The following is a 22,562-nucleotide window of genomic DNA, read 5'->3' as shown; positions in this document are numbered from 1 at the left end:
CCACCTATAAAATTAACTGCCCCAAGCAATTATCTTCGTCCTTTCTTCTTTCACAATTTATACAAGAAAGGATTCGTACATCTTCGTCTGACATCACGAATTGAATAAAACATTATTTTAATTAGTATTTTCAGTCGCAATTTTTTTGACTATCGACTGTTTTCAGTCGATAGTTCCCAACGCTACTTTCTACTAAGACAATACATCCAATTAGAAAACATTAGAGGTAACCCTTGCATTATCGTAAATGTATTGTTAATATTATATGTAATTATTAATATGAAATATTAAATAGTATAGGTTTAAATAATTGCTTAAACGACAAATACAATACAATAAATATACAATTTATATATATTATATAAAATGAAAAACAATGCACTTAAATACACTGCATCAAACTTGGCATATGCAATGTCTAAAGTTACAATCTGTTGAGGTAGACATTCCTGCTGTTTAGTTTCAGTTTATTTCGGGAGTTGGATATTTATAAACAAACTTATTTTTAGATTAATTATACAAAACACACGGTACATAACTCGACAAGCTCGACATCCCAAAAACGAACTGTTTAAATATAAATCAAAAACTTATAAATAGTAACAGAACTTTTCTCCGCCAACTAATTTAAAAGGAGCATTAATTGGGACTATTTTCGGCCAAAAAAGTGTGGATAATATAATCCACAAAATGTCATTTAAAAGCATTTCGGCATTAGATTCAACTTTTAACAGGAATTTAGTTTTCCATTAGATTAAAAAATGTAATTCCCTTAAAATGATTATTATGTAAGATGGACTGAAACTTTATAAGCCACTTAATAACTTTCTTTAAAACTGCTAAAACTGCGAATAATATTAAAAATAATAATTGGTTCCAACAGTTGATAAGGATATTTAATTTATAAAAGTGTCAAATTAAATGGGACGGAATTGACTATGTTGTTAGATAATGACATGTCAGTCGTATCGACGAATAAAGGATTCCAATCTAAACATTGTAAAATATATGTAAAGATGCAAAGCTATGATATGAAAAGCACCAAAAAAAATCTGAGCAAATTACTCTTGCATGTCGCATGATAACTGGATAATGCTCAAATATATCAACACTAGGTAAGTTATTTCATTACAGGCAAATTTGAAGCCTGCATACTATATAGTGCGACTGATAGTTAAAAAAGAGAGCTTACGTCAGACTGTGAGATATGATTAGTAATTTGTCTAGAATCAAATATTTTGTTTATTCTAAAGTGAGAATGAACTAGCACTGTTTGTGCAGCCGATTTAATAACTACAATAAAATACTTTAATGTAATATTTTATATTCTAAATGTCTCATACTTAGGGAAAATCGGTAGGATTCTGGGAGATTATAAGACTATAATGTTATAAGAGTTCATTCAATCAACCGGAATCAACTTATTTATTAAGAAAAGGCAATCGTTACCTTAAAACATTGAAACTAGTAAATTTTAAAAACAAAATTTTTGGCACAAACATTCGCATTACAAAGTTCACCAAAGGGGGAATGAAGTTACTATGAACTAACATAGTCTATGGGAACTTCTACGCAAGCTTATGGTTCAGAGTTTGTAGCCACCAAAACCACGTATTGCAGTAGATCAGTTGCTCAATCATAGACTGTTAGAATTTGATAACACCAAAACTTGGGAAACCATTCCATACAAGCTATCATGAACATTTCACAAAAAAACAATGCTACTGGTAAACTGATTGACGGTGATACGTACACATATATTTGTTACAAAAATAAGCTGTCCAGACGGGACAATGACTGCATACATCCCTTTAAGAGGTGCGGTATTATAACGTGCGACTGATGCGGTATCGGTTGTGGGAAAAAATGGTATGTATGTGAAAGTCTTGTGAGATGTGATAAGTTTGGTGTCTATACATAACGGTGTGGCTTATATTAGAATAGGATTGAAACAACAGTGTCTATTTACTTTTTTCCTTTATAATAAAATACTTTTAAAGTAAATTAAATGTTTTTGTATTACAATTTATAGAAATGCAAGCTAATATTCGGAAGTTCTAGAAGAAACTACTTGGATACGCTACAATACAATATATGGCTATGAGGTTCGTTGAGAGTCGGATTCGTCAATGGTAAGAACAATATTTTCGAGTACTGTTTTAAAAATAATTTAAATGATGTTGTGCATGGTTGATCACTATTATTTGGAATCAAAATAATCGGGGCTATTTGTGTGAATCCATTATTTACGCCCTGAAATGAGTTAGAATCCAGAAATAGTTCGGATAAATACAGAAACAATTTTTTTTGTGGATTACCTAAAACTGAATGAAAAAATTCATTAAATAAGCTTGGTTTACAGAAGAAAATAATAATTATTTTTAGAAATAATAATTTTCTCCTAGTTCCTTCCTAGTAGTAATCCTTCCTCTCGGCTTAAAAAACAGAGAAAATCAGTGAATTAAAATAAGAAGTATATATAATAGCAAATTTTATTTAACGAGTAGTACCCCAAAACAAAATCCAATGGCATGAAAATATAAGGATTCAAGCAGAATAATAGTAAGTTCACAAAAAAGGAAGTATGTATGTGGGATTAAAAACGTGTAATGGATTGCTCAGAAAAGTGAAAAACTCAATAAAGAAGTAAAATAAAAAGAGAGCCATTAAAAAAAGTTAATATATATGTTGTTAGATACATGCCAACTATACCGGGTAGGCACACCCTCCAAGCTTATAGATGATTCCATCCTCCCGATAAGGATTGTCCTGCTATCATTCTACGGATGCAAACACATCTTATTTCCGACTTCTTGAATCTTCGACGAAATTCTTGAATAAACATCCTAGATGAATTAATAGCGATAATGTATTTTTCGTTAGATACATATCTATTTGTTACGTAATATATAATATTGGTAAAAAAAAGAAAGAGGTAAAATTATGGAAAATTACATAGAGTATACATAGTATTATATATTGAGTTCAACAAAAAAGGAATAAATAGTACTTACAGTTTCCCGAACAGATAACCGGACTCATGTTTACATTAACACCAAAAATTATACACATACACCGCATCTGATATTAGATTTAAGTCAGAATAGGACCATAGGGCCGATGAACTAAGAGTACTATCTAATACAACTGTTGAAGACAACGTTACTATTATCAAAGTGTAATTAAAATGACTAAAATTTAAAGTTACTTATTATGGACGATGTTAAATAATTATTTTAAAATTATTACCGTATATATATTAATAGAAATTATTTTTTCGAGTAAATTTTAATCCAGTAGCTTCAAGCTTCTAATTCATTGTCACTGAACTATTTCGATTGTGTTCAGGATATTCTTTGTCTTTCAAATCGAAATGCCAACCAAATCGTTCAACCCAACAACCCTTGTATTTGACATATTTCAAGCAAATTAATTAAGCATTGTTAACTTATACACTTTTAATACATAGTTTGGACTTGATTAGAGCCGAATGTATTGATACTTATACTGTTAAATGATATATTGGAAATATATTTATTTTTAAAAATATATTGTCGCTCTGATAAATAATAAATCGTGTGGATTAACGCACGTTATCGAATTATATATTTACATAAACTGTCAAGTTGATATGATTGATGAAATTTGGATGGTCTAAATTAAATAACATTGCGATATTTTACTTGTCAAATTAACTAATAGCTGGTTTTAAACATATTAAATAAATTAAATTGGTTAATTAATAATTATATTTTAAAATATTTCTAAGAACTTTATTCAATTATTATTTTATTTCATTAAAATACAATTTTACTTTTCAGCAATATATTTCTGTATAAAATAAATCTAAAATCATTATAATCTTTTCCTGTTTTTTTAAGTAATTTATTAAATGTTCCAGTATTTTTCCTTTTAGTTGTTTTCGATTCAACTATTACAGTATAAAAATTAAAAAAACTCTTAAGACACAAATAAATAAAATGACAAAACTATCCTCTCATGTTTTTCCTAGTCAATTTCATTCACTTACCAATAATATAAACAACAAAAAAGTTTTCAACTTTTTTTAAAATTTGCAAACACCTTATTTTTAGTTGACGTAAAAAGTACTGCAATAAATATTTAAATTAATTACTTTTAAAATTGTACTGATAGTAATAATCAACAAAATGGTAATGTTCTTATCAGTTGTCACTTATTTTCAAAAAAAAAACGGCATACATGTTTTATGATCATAAAGGTTACTACAGCGCTAATTGTTGATTTCTTAGAATTTGCGGTTTTATTAACTGATTTTACGCTGAATATTGTATGAATAAAAAACTAGACAATGACACTAAACGTTTATCAAAATTATGTCAAGGGTTTCCCAGAACAAAAATGAAACGAATAAATTTTGTATATAATGAAGTGACCATCGAATAGTAATAGTATGGGATGAACTTCATAGAAAAGTGAAGAATCGATAACCATCAAGCTCGCCACAGTTGTGGGAATACTTACAAAGTGAATGAAAAATGGGCTCTAAAATACAAATAATAGTAAGAACTTAATAAAAAGAATGATTGAAATTTATGAACAATGACATTTATGAAGTAATGAAACATATCATCTTTTTTTAAATAAGTTACTTTAACTAAATATTCGTCTAAGGTTTGATTGAGTTTTGAGTGTAATAAATCACAACTTATCTGTTTTACTGTTTTTTTAAATTACCTTATTGTTACCAAACTTTTAAGCAATGGTATATGTGGAGCTTTGATCAATGATTTTTTGTCACCTTTATGGTAAAATCTTAATTCCGTCACATTAAATATAATTTGGTTAAAATGAAATGTGTGACTTTTCCCATTTAAATTTCTATATATAAATGTATTACAAATGAATGCTGTCCAGGTTAGATTATGCCCAGAAACCTAGTTTTTAGACTTTATTTTGAAAGGAACCATTGACTAAATTTAAACTATATCAAATACTGTCAAGGCAAACTTGATGCTACCAATCAGTTCAAGAAATTCAGACATTTTATTGTGATCATATACCAAGATGGAGTAAGAAACCTACTAGCACTTTCTAAGTAATTAAAATTTCAAGGCTTATAGAGCTATTAAAACAAATATAATAAATAAACATCTAAATATAATGTAAGTATATTAATGAGTAGATTAAGTAGCAGTTTAAATTAATCCAGAATAAATAAAAAAATTATAATGAAACATAAAAGTATCCATTATAGTAATTATTAGAGCATACAATACATATTTTAGTTGTTATAAGTTGTCTACAATTGCCACCGTTTGCTTCTAAGATTATTATAAGGCTTACTGAACGTTTTCTATCATCCGTATCTCATTCGTATTCGTGAAATTATTAATTTTATAAGTTAGTTACAGTTTACAATCAAGTTGCCATTGTTCTGTCAATCAATCAGTTTACAGTAGCTAATAAATAAAGAAACCTCATCCCTCATTATTCTTATAACAAATGAATAGTGAATTTTATAACGCCTACGATATATTTGTCTAAAAACTCGTTGAAACGCATTTCCGTTTCAGACATCGACTATATCTTACTGTATATATCCTACTGTTTAAAATTATTACATCAATCTCAATAATAGAAAGAAATATTAAATACAGAACAAACTGAAATTTTCTCCTATGTTCCAGGATATGCAGACGACGAGGCGTCGTTGTCGCAAACCGATAAGCAACAAAAAATGGCAACGATAAACCCACACGGGTACATACATTCATATAATAAACGTAAGTAAGGTCAGTTGGTGGTTGAAAATGGCATAATAGCAGTGGCCTGTGGTAATAAGTAATTCCAGACAGAAAAGAAACGGAAAATAAACGTTTTCCGTTTATGCTTGGGCGTAAATTAGTCAAAACGATAAAAATATCGCCATATCGACGTCCAACTTACTACGCATTAAGTTACGAGTTTAACGCCTGATCAAATATTAAAAAAAACCATTTCGCATAACATTAAATTAACATAATGGTTATTTTTTATTCTGTACACAAATATATCCACTATAATTATATATTTAATAGATTCATCGCGTAAATTTGAATATGTCCGAATAGTACACGATGATGATTTTTTAAACAAATTTGCAAATTTAATAATTAAAAGCAGGACGCGAAAATCGCCATGTTCATTGTGAATTCCTTTCAGTAGGTCAAAATGCCAACAAGATTTTAGCATAGAGTGTTAAGATGAGAATTACGGTCCAATAACTATTGATTTTTTTTGTCATGATAGTTTATATCCTTATGTGTCCGATTTAGCACAACCGGATTTCTAACTATTTTATAAACACAAAAAATCAGTTCGGGCTTTTCCTTATAATTATTTCTATTATAAAAATAAAATTGAAGTGTTTGAAAAACTGGGATTCAAAATATTAGCATAAATGTATTGTAACCAAGAATTTGTAGCCGACCAATTTTTCAGATAGAAGAAATTATGACAGTTATTCAAAAATTGCATGAATAAACATTCTATTTCTCATACCAATTTTGCTCTACTATTTTAATAAATATTTATCGATTTATTGATTGAAAACTAACAACTAGAAAAGATTAGAATCAAAAGCGAACTAGAGAGTGAAGAAATGAGTATTAAGTGAAAAGTACGTGATGATAAAAATATATATCAACAGTAAACAAAATGTTAACACATGAGTAAAAACCTATAAGTCATAGAAATTAGTCACAAAAACAAAATCAGATCTAACAGAACAAAATAAAAACAAGTACTGTACTTTCAATTTCATTATTACACATTATTATATTTTTAAATAATTTAATTTATAATATTTAATTAAATTAAAAACAGCATAAGGTTATAATGTTTTACGAGCTGGTAATGCCTGCTGAAACAATTATTCTCGATTAGTATAAACAATAATTAGTCGCATTAAACTAAGGAAGTAAAAACGCTAACATATGATAAATTTTTTTTGCTTGATAAAGCTTGGTCACATGTTACGAAATCGGTTAGATACACACTGGAAGTTCTTTACTGAGATATTCATCTGTGCGTTTATTTAATGCGATTCGCTCAAAGGTCATACTGGTCCGATGCACTCTTCGAAAAAAATAAAATTCGTAGTGATAAGTGATTTTTTTTTGTAGAATAATTATAATGAAACGAAAAATGTCAAAATAAAATAAGAGAACAAAAAGCAATAGTAAATTGCTAGATTACAATAGTAAATTGCTAATTGCAAAGATTCAGATGACTATAAACCAGGAAACCTAAAAGGAAGATTAAAAACATATATTACATTAATTTTTAACTTCTCTACTATTGATAATAGAACCATATTTTTGGAAGCGACAGAATACTTCACCTACTGAAATATTTTCCTAAATAGAAAACTAAATGTACAACTTTAAAAATAGATAATAACTTTCCACGATTTAACTATTTAATGTTGTGGTTAGTAAATGAATGAAATAATAAACGGAATAATAATAAGGAATAGGCCGAAAGTATTAAAAACGCCAGTGGGAATAAAAAGGTACACAAAAGCAAATAATGGGACATTTATTAAAATGGAATGGACGAGGCGCAGAAAGACTATCAGGCAAGAATGACAGAAGTAAATGATAAAGTAAATAATCATAAAGAAACGTATAATATTAAATAAAAATAAATAAGAAACTAAATAAAAGGGAAGAAAAGGTAAACGTAAGTTTGACAACACATAAAAACAACTTGTTGAAATACAATAAAATAAAATAAATAAATAAATAATCATAACAAGGTAATAGTTATAAAAAGGTGGCCGTATTTAAAGCTTTCATTTAGTGGCAGTGTTGCTAACGCCTCGAAACAACCAACCAACATTTGCCGTTTCTTATTCTTGAAATAAAATAGTTCAAGTAAAATAAAAGTATGTTTTAATTTTTACACAAGCCAAAACTGTCACTGTAGCCACAAAACTCAAGTCTGTTTAAGATAGTTCAAAGTATGTAAAGCGAAAATTATAGTCTATTCAATAAAACGTCACATGTTGCTGCATTAATTTAGAATTTTAATTTACAAAGTTTACCGGTTTCTAATTTTTTCACTAATGTTTTGAAGAATTTTATAAACATTTGACAACAGAGTCAACCAGTACCAACACAAATAGAATTTTATAGATTCATTCAGTTAAATGTTGCGACGCAACAGATATTCATCTTTTTTTAACTTTGGTAAAATGAGATGGAAAAATCCGCTCTAAGTTTGAAATAAATTTTACATTTTTACAAACTGCATTTGGCGTATAATCATCGTCATCTATGACTTGCATTGGCTGTTTTTTATTGGAAGGACTATAGAAGGAATTGTTTTTGGCTTTATAAAAATATAATAACATTAGATCAGCTTTCACATATAAAGAACTACTAATGTTGTCAGTAATAGAGGAGATGTAGTAGACATAGAAACCATAGAAGTAGAGGAAGGTAACTAATTTTGTAACTAATTCAAAATAGATGTTTTCAAATCAGTCTCCAACTCTCTCATGACAAGTCTCGAATCATCGATGGTTCTATGAAATAATGATGTAGAAATGGACGGTTTCCGCCAAACTTTTAGTTATTATCTGAATATAGCTGAAATAATAATGATTAAGTTTTAATTTGCTCATCATGACCTGTTCACGTTGCTCAAATATTTATCATTGCTATTTAATATGCGCCTTCGATATGTTTTATTTAACTTGTTAATTTATTGATAAGAAATACAATAGAAATTATCCGATTAAATAAATCTTTAACAGAAATTATCTATAATGCACATTTCAATAAAGCATAGTTAAAAATAATTTTTTAACGATATAACAATGATGCAATACAAAACACTTTATGGAGTGTTATAACAGTATTTATAAATTTAATATTGAATATGTGCTATAGTCCTTTAAAAGTCAATATTTGGTATTATATATTTAACTGCATAACGCTCATAAAATCTATTTTATTTCACTTTAATTCATTTATATTTTCACGTCTTTCACATATTAGACCTAAGTCAAAGCTGTGCTGAGCTATTATCAGGAACTGAACACTATACTCGTATGTGACATTGTATAAAATTACATTTGAAAGGTTATGTATCAAAGTATATTAAAATCAACCGGGTTGTACTTAAAATTATTGAATATTCATTACATTGAATTAATTTAAATCAAAGCATGATCTCTAATTCTGCAAAACTGTATGAAGGAACGAACTATAATGAATTGCAACTGACATTAGTAAGATTATATTTGGAGATACTACTTAAGACTTACTAATCAATTTTAGTGTTTAATTTTAAGAGACATTTAATAAAAACAAGGAGACCACAAAAAAACATAATTACTCAAGCACAATTTATAAATCAAATGAATCTACAAAGGTATCCAAGATTATACTAAGTGTATCTAATATAAGATGTAGTAAAAAAGTTAATAAAACTACGATTGTAACTGGAAAAATGTAAATAAGGTGGTGTGTGTAACAATATGAATAATAATACCTGTTCAATAACGAAAATCTACAAAATGACTAAATTAGGATATTAAAATAAAAAGGCTTCAATGTTACAAAAGCTGATTAGAAAATAGACAAACCTTAAATGTTCTTAAATCAGTGAATTTGTCTATTACCAGAAATACATTAGTTAAATGAAGAAACTAACAACCCATAAAAAACTAATGAAACAGAAAATATATTATAACTTGTATAATCGGTATTATTTTAAGCGCTACATATGCATATTAGAAAAAAGTATAATAAAAAATGGAGGAATAAATAACTGTACACAATCGCATTAATGCCAAAGAGTAAGGGCTAGTATACTTAAAACAAATATTATAGATTCGTATCCATTGTTTCAATAGCTATTAACATTACCATGAACTACAACCTGCCATTTATAGTAATAAAATCAGCCAGGTTATTTCAAGCTATTGTAACATTTCATTAAATATAGACTTTAATTCCAAAAGTTTACTAAATCTTTAAGAAATATGTCAGTTGATTTTTAAAAACGAAAAAAAAACAAAAATATCCCTATTTTGGACACCTATATACAACACAAGCGATCGAAAAACAACCAGTAACTACATTATTATCATATGATTAATCACTGGCAATAATTAGAATGACCTTGTATAAAATAACGTCAGCTAATGAATGGTGCATTACATAATTGTATAATGATAAAAAAACATCTGTCTTAACTAAGTTCAATAGAAAATTATTTTTAAATTAGCCAACAGTCAACAACAAATTGCCTTATTACTCCGATAAAATATATAATAAAAACATATACAATAACAAACGGTAAAATTCAAATAAATAACACGGCTCACTCACGACAATCCTCGTTTTTGTTTTATTTTGTCTATAGAGAACCTCAACAACACACCACCTGATCGATTTTATGCGCGAAAACACTTCGCATCACTGCACACTAACCACTATAAGGAAATCCTCGGCAACACTACACTGTATCGACCAGAATTGCCACTTTCACACGCGTACATTGTGCGTCATCAAGACTTTTTTTCGGTATCCGTTTAAAAACAATTGCAAGTCCCGAATTCATGCGTCGTAAGGTTCTCTAAAGACTGAACGGAAACAAAATACAAGGATTTTGTTGTCGTTTTGGACTTACCGTTGTCCTCTTACATCCTTTTGATTGTTATTATTTGGTTTATTTTCATTATTTTTGCAGAATAAATGTAGAACGTACCTGAAACAATAAAAATAACATTAGTTGGTTCTTCAGTTCTATTTTGTGGTACATTTAACATACAGATTGGCCAAATGTTTATGAAAAATACGTACACATCCATATTAAAAGGCAAATCAATGTTATAATAACTAATAAATGGCTAGTGGTGTTACATGTAAGTACACAGTTGCAAAATACGAATAAAATCATTCCAGTTTATAAATTTCCTATATTCTATTCATGCTTGTTACTGGACTAGTCATGTTATAAAAAAGACATATTAAGTGTTTTTACTTTTGGTATATTCTATACTGGCAACTGTCAAAGCCTAACACAAAAAATAGAAGATGAAAACAAATCCATGGATTTTTCTAGAAATGTTGTCTTCCATTATATATACAGATTAATTACATTAAACTATAATCGGAGTAATAAAAATGATGACTTGAAAAGACTCACCAATATTTACCTTGGTTTAAAATAACCTTGGCCCATTTTAAGATATCTTTATAAAATTGTAGTATTGTAGAGCCAAATCGTAAGGCATCCAAACAAGTGATAATCAGAGAGAATAACGCCTGGTGAACAGCCAGCCGGGACACGCTTCAGAATCAATCCCAACAGCATTTTTCTTAAATAGGAAAGTAAAATTTGCCACATATAATATTTTGACGGCTCGTTAATACTTGGCAATTTTGAAATTGAATAATTGAATGCTACTATACCAAACCAACAAATAACATAGTAAAAAGATGGAAGTTTTTGATTGATTACAAAATTCACTCAGAGCCCTACTACTTTAATAATATTCAATCATATTATTTTATTTAAGATTATTAGCAATTTATTATCCAGTCGACTCATGCAATCATATGCTAAGTTGTTCAATAAGTTTACAGAAATGAAAAGCAAATTCCAATTGTCCTTCAATTCATGATTTCCATAACTCTAGTTTTCCAGGAGTCTTATTACATTGCTTAATAACAAATGTCTTCCACAACATATTTCTTGAGATTATCTGACGTATAACCTGGATATTCAAAACAATTCATATGATTTTATTCAACGTTCAGTGATTTTAAAAAAGATTTTTGGAGCTGCGTCTTCTTATTCCATTGTTAGCAAATGTAATACTTTTTTTACTAATTGCTGTAATTTCAATTCTCCATTAACCATGTAAGTTTCGTTATATTCTTCTGAATTATAAAATGTTAAAATGACGTCGATTCTTTATTTCTATTGTTGACAAATAGATGATGCTGTACGCACTTATTGAACAACCTACTAATATTTATGTCCATATAATAACATCACTTCCATTGAGTTAAATGTCATTATTGAGATATTCTTTACATATTTTATTTAAAACAAATTCTGGGAACAACCAGAGACAAAGAAGAAACAACTAACCTTATAAAACATTCAAAGTGTTCACAACGGCGGTTTATATTAATGAACAAAACTTAATGATAAAACATGCAGTTGCTTTAAAGTGTGGAAAATACATTAATATTCAGGCACGTCGATCACAACGTGAAGTATCGGGAACAAAACCAACAAAATGCAGGAGATAGGAGGAAGCGGTGGAGGGAGTTTTGAGTTTGGATCGAATAAGGCAACATTACGATGGGGTTAAACATTGAACATAGATAGAACAAGAATCAAAATTAATAAATGAAAACAAAACACTGATTTGTTTCTTACAAGGCCGGCCGTGATGTGCCGTCCATGGCTTCTTCTTCCTGAAACATTGAATAATTTTGACGTAAAAAAATTATTCATATTTCAGACGTTGGTTTTCTTCCCAGAATTTACAAAATATTATTTTTACAATGAAAACATACTCGGAAATATACCAATTAATGTAATCATTATTTTAAATAGAATAAATAATGTCATATAATAGAAATTTTACAATAAATAATTTACAATTTCTACTTAAAACATTTCAATACATGAATAGTTGAATATAAAAAGTTATAACTGTATTGCAAATAAGTAAAATATTTTTATAACCAGTTTTCTCCAGCTGACGAATGTAAATTTGGCAACAGCGCTGTTCCCAGACTGAAATGATGAATAATCCCCTACTGTACGTGGTGAATGTGGGTGAAAAATCGATAATACCTCGTTGCCCATCGCCAAATAAAATTCTCAGATTAAGAAGGAAAAAAATGCTCGCTAGTTGGTCGAAAGCAACAACAAAAAATTAACGACCGATAATATCAACAACGAAATCGTTTTAACTAATAACGGTTGTTAAGTTGATGTTATGGTGCACAAATACAAAAAGTCACCTTCCCATTTTGTGACATTAAACTGTTAACTTCAATCAAGCAAATTACACATGATAAAGACAGAGATCAAAACAATAATTATCCGCTAGGTTCAGACAAAGGTCGCAATCTATAAATACACCTTTCTCGGATGACACGGCATAATTTTCTTATTAAATTAATAAAACCTCTAATATCGTCCATTACACCACTTTAACAGAGCATAAGAGACCATTCGGCTCCTACGGATTAGGGTTTTAAGGTTTCGTAAGTCTTGCAAGCGATTGTGTCTGTGTTGTGAATATTTGGCGTTGTTTCAGAAATAATTCAGGGAATGTCTGAGTTGCTTCCGAAAAATATATTTTTAAAATGATATAAATATTTCTATTTTTATTGCAATAAAAATCATAAAATGGTAAACATGGGAAATAAATCTTGCCTAGAATTATATAAAATCAATTCACATTCCATATATATTATTTCAAAAAGGGACACATTCTACTTTATATTTTCCTGATATTTCTTTACATACAGGCAACGTCGCCTCGCCCGGCTCATTCTACCCCGGCAATTTCTGTTTTGCAACAACCGCCCCCGCACAAGCTCGAGTGAAAGGGTGGGGGAAAACGGACAGAACGGCACAACATAGACCTTGGAGGGGGAAAGGAGGGGGCAATCGAAAGTTTGTATGGGAACAAGTTCGGACGACCCGGTTCCCGGGTGGTCGTAAAGTTTTCCTCGGTGTTGCCATAGTGAGCTTCAAAGAAGAAATAAAATTAAACCGTAATAGGTAAATATTAACTAACATGGGCCAGTATATATGTAACATTATTAATATTACTTGTAATCCAATATATTCCAAAATTGTTCCCTATAAGAAAATTTTAAAAAATAAGATGGATGTAATAATGATTATTCATAGGATTAGACCACAAAAAACAGCATTAGATTTAACTTTTTTACTAACATTTGAAACTTACTGAAACGCTCAAAAAGAAAACATATTGTGAATCAATGAAATTGCCAATTGGTTTTAAAGTAACGCACACAAAACTGTAATTCTGTAATCACAGATTATACATTTATCAAAACTTAAATGAATTAGTTATTGTTTGGTGGTACATGATTTCATTTGAAAGATTTAGTTTCTTCACACAATAACCAAAATCAGAGTTGATTATGATATAATTTACAATAGTAACACAATGAGTGACTAAATTTAAACGATACAGAAAAAGTGAATAAAAAGAAATCAATCAAATATTCGGATGAAATAGTCGATTCGTGGGTTCATCACCCTTGAAACGAATAAATAGTTCAAACAGAAATAATAAAACATAAAGAGGTAATTCCAAAAAAGGTCAGAGGTAATTTTCCAGAGTCTAAAGAAAGTTTTGTTCCATCAAGACAAACTACAAGTTTACACATGTGTTAAGCGGTGGTCAAGATCGTATTATTATTATTCTTTAGATTTAACTTTTAGGATCTAGGATAATTTTCCTTTAACAAAATATAAAAAATTAAGAACAGTTTTTACCTATAATAAAGTACTTTAAAAAATTGAACGGACCTTATATTAATAGACTAGACGAAATGTCCTCGTATTTGGACAATATTATTAATATATGATTATGTAACCATTAAACAGTGTTAAGCATTAAAAATCAATTAGAATGAGTCCCTGAAATTCCTCCTTATATTATTATACAACCATTGAATTTTCTAATATTCCAGCTGAATTTTTATTAACAAATTACTGTTGATGACTTATAATATTAATAAAAATAAATATGATACTGTAAACCGTATATCAAATATAATAAACATATTTATACGTTCTATGTTGTTAATAAAAGCAAGTTATTGATAGCTAAACCATAATAATGAACGTTTTAATGATCTACAGATTTACTTATTTTAATTAAGTTTTGTGGAACCAAAAAGTTACTAAAATCGAAAAAATAATTAAAATATACTTTATGTAGATTGCGACGTTTTACAAATATATAGAATATGTCCTTGAATATATATATAGACCAACTAATTAATCAATTTTAACTACAGTTGGTTAATAGTGCTATAAAATATAAATAGGTGAATCATAACATAATGTGAGGCCTCTGTGAACTTTTATAGACAGTGCTAATATGTTTTTAAATATGCAATAAAAGCAAGTTAGATAATAACAAATGATGGACTACATAACGCGATAAAAATAGTTTTAAAACAATAAGGACATAACATATTTAATAAACAGGCACCAATATTATATATTAACGTTTAATCTGATACTTATACGGTTTTAGAACTAAATATGCATTTAGGAAATTGAGTAGAGTTTAATTTAATTACTTACCATAACTAATTCATTCAACTCAACCTTAATATATAAAATATTAGAGTTCTGCTTACAATTCTGAAATATCGAACTTATTTTCCTGTCACTTATAGTAGTGTTTCTAATTGAATTATAATAATACCAGAATAGCAACTTTATTGAAAATTCATCTATATTATTTTTGCCGAATCACTGTTAATCATTTAAAACTCAGCAATATTTTTTGTATACAACCTCCTAGAGATACTAACTTATAATATTGTGGGTTATTAGTATTCATATTTCGATTTATCTAAAAACATTTTTAGTCCATCGTCGTTTATTTATTATCTATAAATAGTTACTAATGGTTCCAAAATATTCTCGTAATTATAACAACCAGATTATAGAGAACAAGAAAAACAGGAATAACCATTGAAAATAAAAATATTCCATCAGTTCAAAGTCAATTGATATTTTAATTTTTCTTAATTGTTCTAAAATATAGCAATACCCATAATATCGATATGAAGACTTGAATTTGTTAGGTGCTTGCATGTATTGTAATCAGTGATATACATTGGTGAAAATGCGAAGTTGAGATTTCAACAACTGTTAAACAACCACTAACTCTAACTGTTATATTCGATGGGTTTGACAGTTCTCTATAAAAACGTTTCTCATTTAGTATTAGTGAATTATTCAGTGTATACAGACGCTAATTATGGAACGTCTGAAAATTATATTTTCAATTTGACGTCAATAACAAAGAACGGTCTGGAGGACCAACAAAGTTCGAACACAATACATTTTTGGACGCAGATCCAACTCAAAGTATTAAAGAATCTTTTCAATCATCTACTTTCAGAGGTTCACATACAATGGGAACTATCGCGGTTTCACTGTTTGCTTGTTGGGAAAAAAGATAAGTTCTCTGTAGCGTATTGTGATCGACGGTGAAATGTGGATTTACTTCGACTATTCCAAGTAAAAAAATCATGGCTTATCCCAAGGGAGCCATCCGTATCAACACCGAAAGTGTAGGATATTACGAGCTGCTTAAACTCAATGAAACAGTTAGTGCTACGTCAATTAAATAAATTAAAAGACCTATTGATGCAAAAAAAAACAGTAATTGCCAGTTACAAGCCTAAAGGCACTTTTGTATGACAACGTTCGGCCACACGTAGCAACTGCTGCGGCTGTTGAAGCGGTAGAATGAGAAGTTTTGCACCACCCAGACTACCAGTTCAGATTAATGTAGCATGCTTTGACTGGCTAGTAAACAAACATAATTTTACTAAACAATTGCCAGGTTGTCAGAAAGACGGGAAAACCTTGTAGAGTATTATGCAAAAATATTTTTATTCTTTATTCTTACTTACATTATTATTTTACCCGTTAATTTATTACTTCAAATATTTTAATTAATATGCATTGTATAATTGTTTCGATAAATTCCTTTTTAAAGTGAAAAATTACCAGAATAAATACAAATATTTAATACAAAAATACATCATTTTTAATGACTAACAAAGTTGGAAATAAATGAACTGTATCAATATTATTCGAAAATGGTAGAGCCAAAGTTTTGACACTTACATTGCAGAATTGAGCTTCTTGAAAAAATTTCAATACAAAAATCTGTTGATATTTTATAACGATATAAAATTAAACGATAATGAGGCATCAAAAAATATTTTCTTGGCCGTTGAAGTAATACTTCAATCTTTTATTTTAAGAAAGTGAAGTGGAGGAGGGGTATCTGAATCTTATTCTAATGTAAACGAGACTTTTTGATAGTTATGTGAATAGATTATGTAAATCACTAGCAGCACTGTATCCAATTTTCAAGAAATCACCATCCGAATCTGAATTCAATTATCCTTTAAACAATATAAAGTAAGTAGCTTCAAGCTTAATTTATAGGAATTTTATTTCAATTCAAAATTAAAAAAAAACCTTTAGGTCTACTGAATGAAGAGTTATACAGGTAAAATTTTAGGACAAAACAATAGGTATGTATATATATATACAGGCCTATCGAAAAACTACCACCAATAGAATTGACAGTTCGAAACGGGACGGCCAGGGGTTTAAGAGCTCCAGGTCCCACGCCACGGAAGACATGCAGCTCCGGGAAGCAGCCGGGCCGGCAGCGAACCGAGCGCGGTCCACGCCAATCGATACGGAATGGAAATAATGAAACGCCGTCGCCGAGGGCCGGGAGACGGTAAAAGCGGCTTGGAAGGGACCGGTTTAGGTCTTCCGAATCGCGTTAAAAATTTACGACGGACCGGCTGGCTAGCTAGCAGACGGTTCAATCGAAACGGGTAATCAAGGGGGAGATAACGAATGCTGAGGGTGAGTAGTACAGTCATTCGCCACCAAATAAACTTCATTTAAAACAGTTTGGTATGCAAATCGACATTTCGTTCACATTATTTCGATAACAAAAATTTCATGGCTTAATTTGCACTACAAGCTATTGCTGAATTTATAAAGTCAACACTGCCCTCATGTTAAATATAAACAAAATATTTTAAAAATGCCAATGTCACCAAAAACATTTTAAAAACAATAGAACTCACCATAATTCTACAACACGAAATACATTTTAAGTAATTAAAATGACCTTCGCTGTTTCTGATTTTATAAGTTTTGTTATTTTGATCATGAATGCAATTAAAACAAGACTAAAATACTTATACATACATGTGAAGGTAAATTAAATATACTTCTACTAAAATAACTTCGGATGTAATTACAGAATGCAAACCCCAGAATGTTTTAAGATCTCGACTCAACTAAATTTTGTTGATAAAATTTTGGTAACAATAATAGATAAACATCATGTTAGACAAAACGCCGAGCAGATCGGACTCAAAAACAAGCAACTGTACTGGTTAATTTTTTTTCCAAATAGTTCCAGTTTTAGAACCAAATGGTATTCTGCTGATTTCGCTTCAGGTTCGGGGTATGATTTTTTTGCGAGCGACAGAGACGCTGGGTTACGACTGGGATTGTCGTAGTTTGTTTACTACCGTGGTTTGTGGGTGGGTAGGAATCAAGGTGTTGTCGTGTTCTAAAGTACCTATGAAGAACCTACACTAAGCATGTTTATGAAATTCTTCACAAACGAGATGCCTGATTCGAGGTGTGTATTGACGTTCCTCATAAACCATGGGGCATTGAGTAACGCGCGGACTTTTTCTCTACAGGTATGTCTCTCAGAGACATACCTGTACCACTGATACATCAAACCAACTAGTAATTCAACGCCGCCAGAACAAAATTCTATGATTAATTAACAATGTTTATCGCTACGTAATAAATGAAGAACCGCACGATAAACTCAAATGTATGTATGACGTTATCCAAGATTTCGCGTTAAAGCATGAATTAATGTTACTAAATCATAGCGACGTGGAAGCCACACAGAAACTCTGAACAACACGCTGGAAATGAGAACATTCAAGCGAACCAAACTATACTAACTTTAGCTTAGGTAGTTTAATTTTATTTTTGCTCGGAAAGTACTCTTCTTGCTTGTGTATTGATGCAAGCACAAAAGAGTAGTAATAATAAGATTGTACTAAGTATAACTAATGTAAGATATACTTAACAAAAAAAATATATGCATATATAATAAAGTATAGTAGCGTTTAGCCAAGACGTTGACCTACTTCTTTATAAATTCTAATTTAGAGTACTTTTCATATACAAAAAATATGCAGCCTTTAACCTTATCTAAACAATGTATGCTAGAAGACCTAAAAACACCACTCCCAGAATAGATGTTCAATTCGATGTATGAATCTAGAATAAAAACATTGTTGCCGTAAAAAAATTGTACTATCAACTTAATTTTCCAATTGCCTAACAAGGCTATAATAAAACGATTATATCCCAGTCCTGAACAACTAAATCATCCTCCTTCAAATCTCCGTATCTTATTATTATTTCTAATAATGCCATTAATATTATAACAGCAGATGCTGAAAAGGAGCATGATTAAAATCTTCAATCATTGCATGTTTGAATTTGCATGTTACTACTTCAAAATCCAATACAACTCTAAGTGGAATTAGAAGTGGCTCGAAGGGGATGTAAACTTTCTTGTTTGTGCTTTTTACTCTACACTGTAAAGACACATTCTTATGAGTGTGGGCGAACAATCGTATTTTCAGCTGTAACTAGCAGCAACTGAAATAAGATACCGTTTGTCATCAGTATTATGTTCTTGCAGGAGCAAGGCCAGCCCTACAGCCCATTAAATGGGTACTTTTAATAATAGCCTTCTCAGGTATTTTTATTTTTAGTAATGTAAAATAAACGTGCAATTATTGTGTTGATTAGTAATAATAAGTAAACTATTGCACACACATTTTAGAAATAAAAACAAAGTTTTTTTTAAAAAAGTACCCCAGTAACTGTATGTTATAAAATAAAGAATTTGGTTTAGTAGCAAATAGCAAAATAACCAAGAAACTTCTGGAAATTCTGAGACTAAAACCCTTTGCATTTTATTGTAAGTAAAATATGTAAAAACAATACTTACTTTAATTAATTTATGTTCCCGATAATTGTGCTTTTGCTTCAATTATACAGATGAATTTTTTTTTAACTGGCCACTTTTCAACAATAACCTAAGATTATTATTTTACCACATATAGATTAACAGTTTGGAGATAATTAACGAACAAAATACCTTTTGCATACCATAAGAATTGATATTTGTTTTCGAATTTTTAAACCCTACCAGCCTAATTTGCTTATGCCATTCTTTAGAATCGTGAATCAGGATTATGATAGTTGACCTACATTTAATATATGTAGGAGCGTATGGTGGAGGTAAAAATCGCGTGGTGTATAAATAAATCGTGTGACTACTAGTAACAGTCATCTGTGGTTTAAAGACGAATTACAACGTAAAAATTGCTGGTTTATTTGGATTTAACTGATTATTAATTCATCCAGATTGACTACTAGTATTTCTAGTTTGAAATCTAGGCGGACGTGGTATCGGGCCGGTCGATTGAAATGCCGATATGTACACTTTTTGGATACATAGGCTGGCTAGATAGTTTCTTAGAGTCTCTCGAAGAGTGTCTTACTGACGTAGTTGGTAGAAGAATGTTATTGTAATTACCGTTGTAATACCTTGTATATTGTCAAGATAGTGTTTTGTTGAATATTTGTATTTTATTTACCAAGAAATAAAAGCATTTCTTACACATTTTTCAAATAAACTTCAAGCGTAAAAAATGATCAAGAACAATTAAAACGAATTGTTATTAACAAAAGAATGTGGGTCCTATCCTCAAACTGAACGTTAAACTAGACTAACCATTACGTAACAGACATCACAATAATTTCTTGATCAGATACAACCTAAATTATACATTGTGTTCAGGGCAAAAGTGACAATTTTAGAAAGTAATGGAGGGTGATTACGACCCTGTGTGTATTGTTCTGCACGCAGCCAAGCATTACGCCGAACAAATCAAGAGGAACCAAGCAAGACCCGTTCTTGCAAAAAAAGCATAGTTGCCAAGTGAAAACGCGCCTTAATACAACCGAGATCTAAAAAAATTCGACAAAGAGAATGAAAATTCAATAAGGAAACAGTTTCTGACGCTAGTGGAAAAAAATATTCCGAGAATCCACGTTACGTTCTGTGGAAGTTTCAAAATCAACAAAAAAAATGTTTTAACGAATATCAAGGCCAGCTTATAAATATAAACAAGTAAAAGACAGACATATCGGACGTGACAACGGTAAATGCTTCGACCATCGACAACAGTAGAACGTAGAAGCTGAAAATATAAAGTCTCCGAACACAATGGGTTATTTATTTATGTTTGCTTTTTTAGATTGGTTCTTTAGATAAAAAGAAGGAATGTTTTCCTTCGCATTATTAATTTATTTACGTTTTAACAACAATTTTGTTTTTCTGTAATATATGACCCATGACTAATATAAATAATAGAGAGACAGTTATTTATATAAACTCCATCCGAACAAAGATAATCTGATAATGAATGATAACCTAATACGATTTTCGATATTACGAAAATAAACTATATAAAAAATATATCTTAAATATCCCAACAATGAATTATTTGGTAATTTATTTCAAAATTAAGTAAAAGATGAAATAATGGTAATTACGGAGATTCTAAAAAAGGAATTATTTTCACAATACCATTATAGATAATTTAAGAACTTCAAAATGAGTGTATACATTTAATAATTCCATTATGAACGACGGAATTTAGCGGATGTCTTTAAAAAATCATGTTCCCTCAGGATTAACGCCTCTGTTCACACAGCTCAAAAAATATTTCAATGGAATAAGTTGTTGTGAATGTCAAATTATTCCAGTATCCAGCTTATTCATCGGATTTAGCTTCTCCTTTTTTTCTCTTACGAAAAGATAATAGCAGAAATTCACTACAATGATAGAATTGAATAGGATTACTATTTGTATTAATATTCTGTAAGTTTTTCGTCTTCTATTTTTTTTATTACTTGTCATTTTGCTGAAATATAAATAACATATATTTGATCATAGACGTTGAATTTTGACAAAAAAATATTGTGTTCTTCGATATAAAAATGTGTTCTTCGATATCCAATCTTCTAACTAGAAGATGAGGAATTGGAAAATCAAATTGAACAGAAGCTCCATCGATTATAATTGTTGCTTCCGAGTTACCTAAACAGAAGTATATATATTTTTCAACATGAGAAATTAGTTTAAAGTTTGAATAGAAAGTCCTATCCCACCATCGTATCTATGACATAGTTAATAGACAATCTGGCTGAGATACTCCAGACTGAGATAGACCGAGGCAACTCGTAGATACCTTCAAAAACATTTCGCTTTTTCAACATAGACTTTAAATGCCAATAAAGTAGTTGTTAGTGATGATGAAAAATAAAAATTTATATATTTTCTCATAATAAAACCTTAAATTCACAAAAATCTCCCAAAATAAATTTACAGTAATAAGTAAAGAAAACAGGCTAGTCAGCTAGGCCAGCGTTAAAAATAATTGACATATTGAGTTGATGCGGGACAATGCAAATCTTCCATGTAATTATCTAAAATAACCAATAGCAGGTGTAAAAATACCAGAGGTCAAACAATAGAATAATATACTTGCATAAAATTACGAGAACCATTCTAACTAATTCAAAATATAAGTCAAAATAAGTAAATAAGTTTTTTCAAAATA

At 29.7% G+C, this 22,562-nt stretch overlaps 1 protein-coding gene across 12 annotated transcripts in view; it reads right to left on the bottom strand.

The window, feature by feature from the left end:
- The window catches only part of spen (spen family transcriptional repressor split ends), a 131,177-nt gene that overhangs the window by 78,056 nt on the left and 30,559 nt on the right, over positions 1-22,562 (bottom strand). For 5 of the 12 annotated variants that reach the window (XM_076405085.1, XM_076405594.1, XM_076405177.1 and 2 more), the window contains exon 2: positions 10,666-10,743. The exons of 4 other annotated variants lie outside the window; for them this stretch is intronic. In XM_076405085.1, the coding sequence (XP_076261200.1) occupies positions 10,666-10,743 (78 nt within the window). Of the gene's footprint in view, positions 1-10,665; positions 10,744-12,429; positions 12,468-22,562 lie in introns of all 12 variants that reach the window. 3 more of the 12 variants (XM_076405751.1, XM_076405437.1, XM_076405507.1) reach the window with 1 other exon arrangement.

This window comes from Rhynchophorus ferrugineus, unplaced genomic scaffold (assembly GCF_030347505.1).
Source record: "Rhynchophorus ferrugineus isolate W39M unplaced genomic scaffold, kcgeb_rfMv2 rfM1, whole genome shotgun sequence".
Classification (NCBI taxonomy): domain Eukaryota; kingdom Metazoa; phylum Arthropoda; class Insecta; order Coleoptera; family Curculionidae; genus Rhynchophorus; species Rhynchophorus ferrugineus.
The sequence above is the reverse complement of the archived record's forward strand: the minus strand, read 5'-3'. Positions and strand labels throughout refer to the sequence as shown.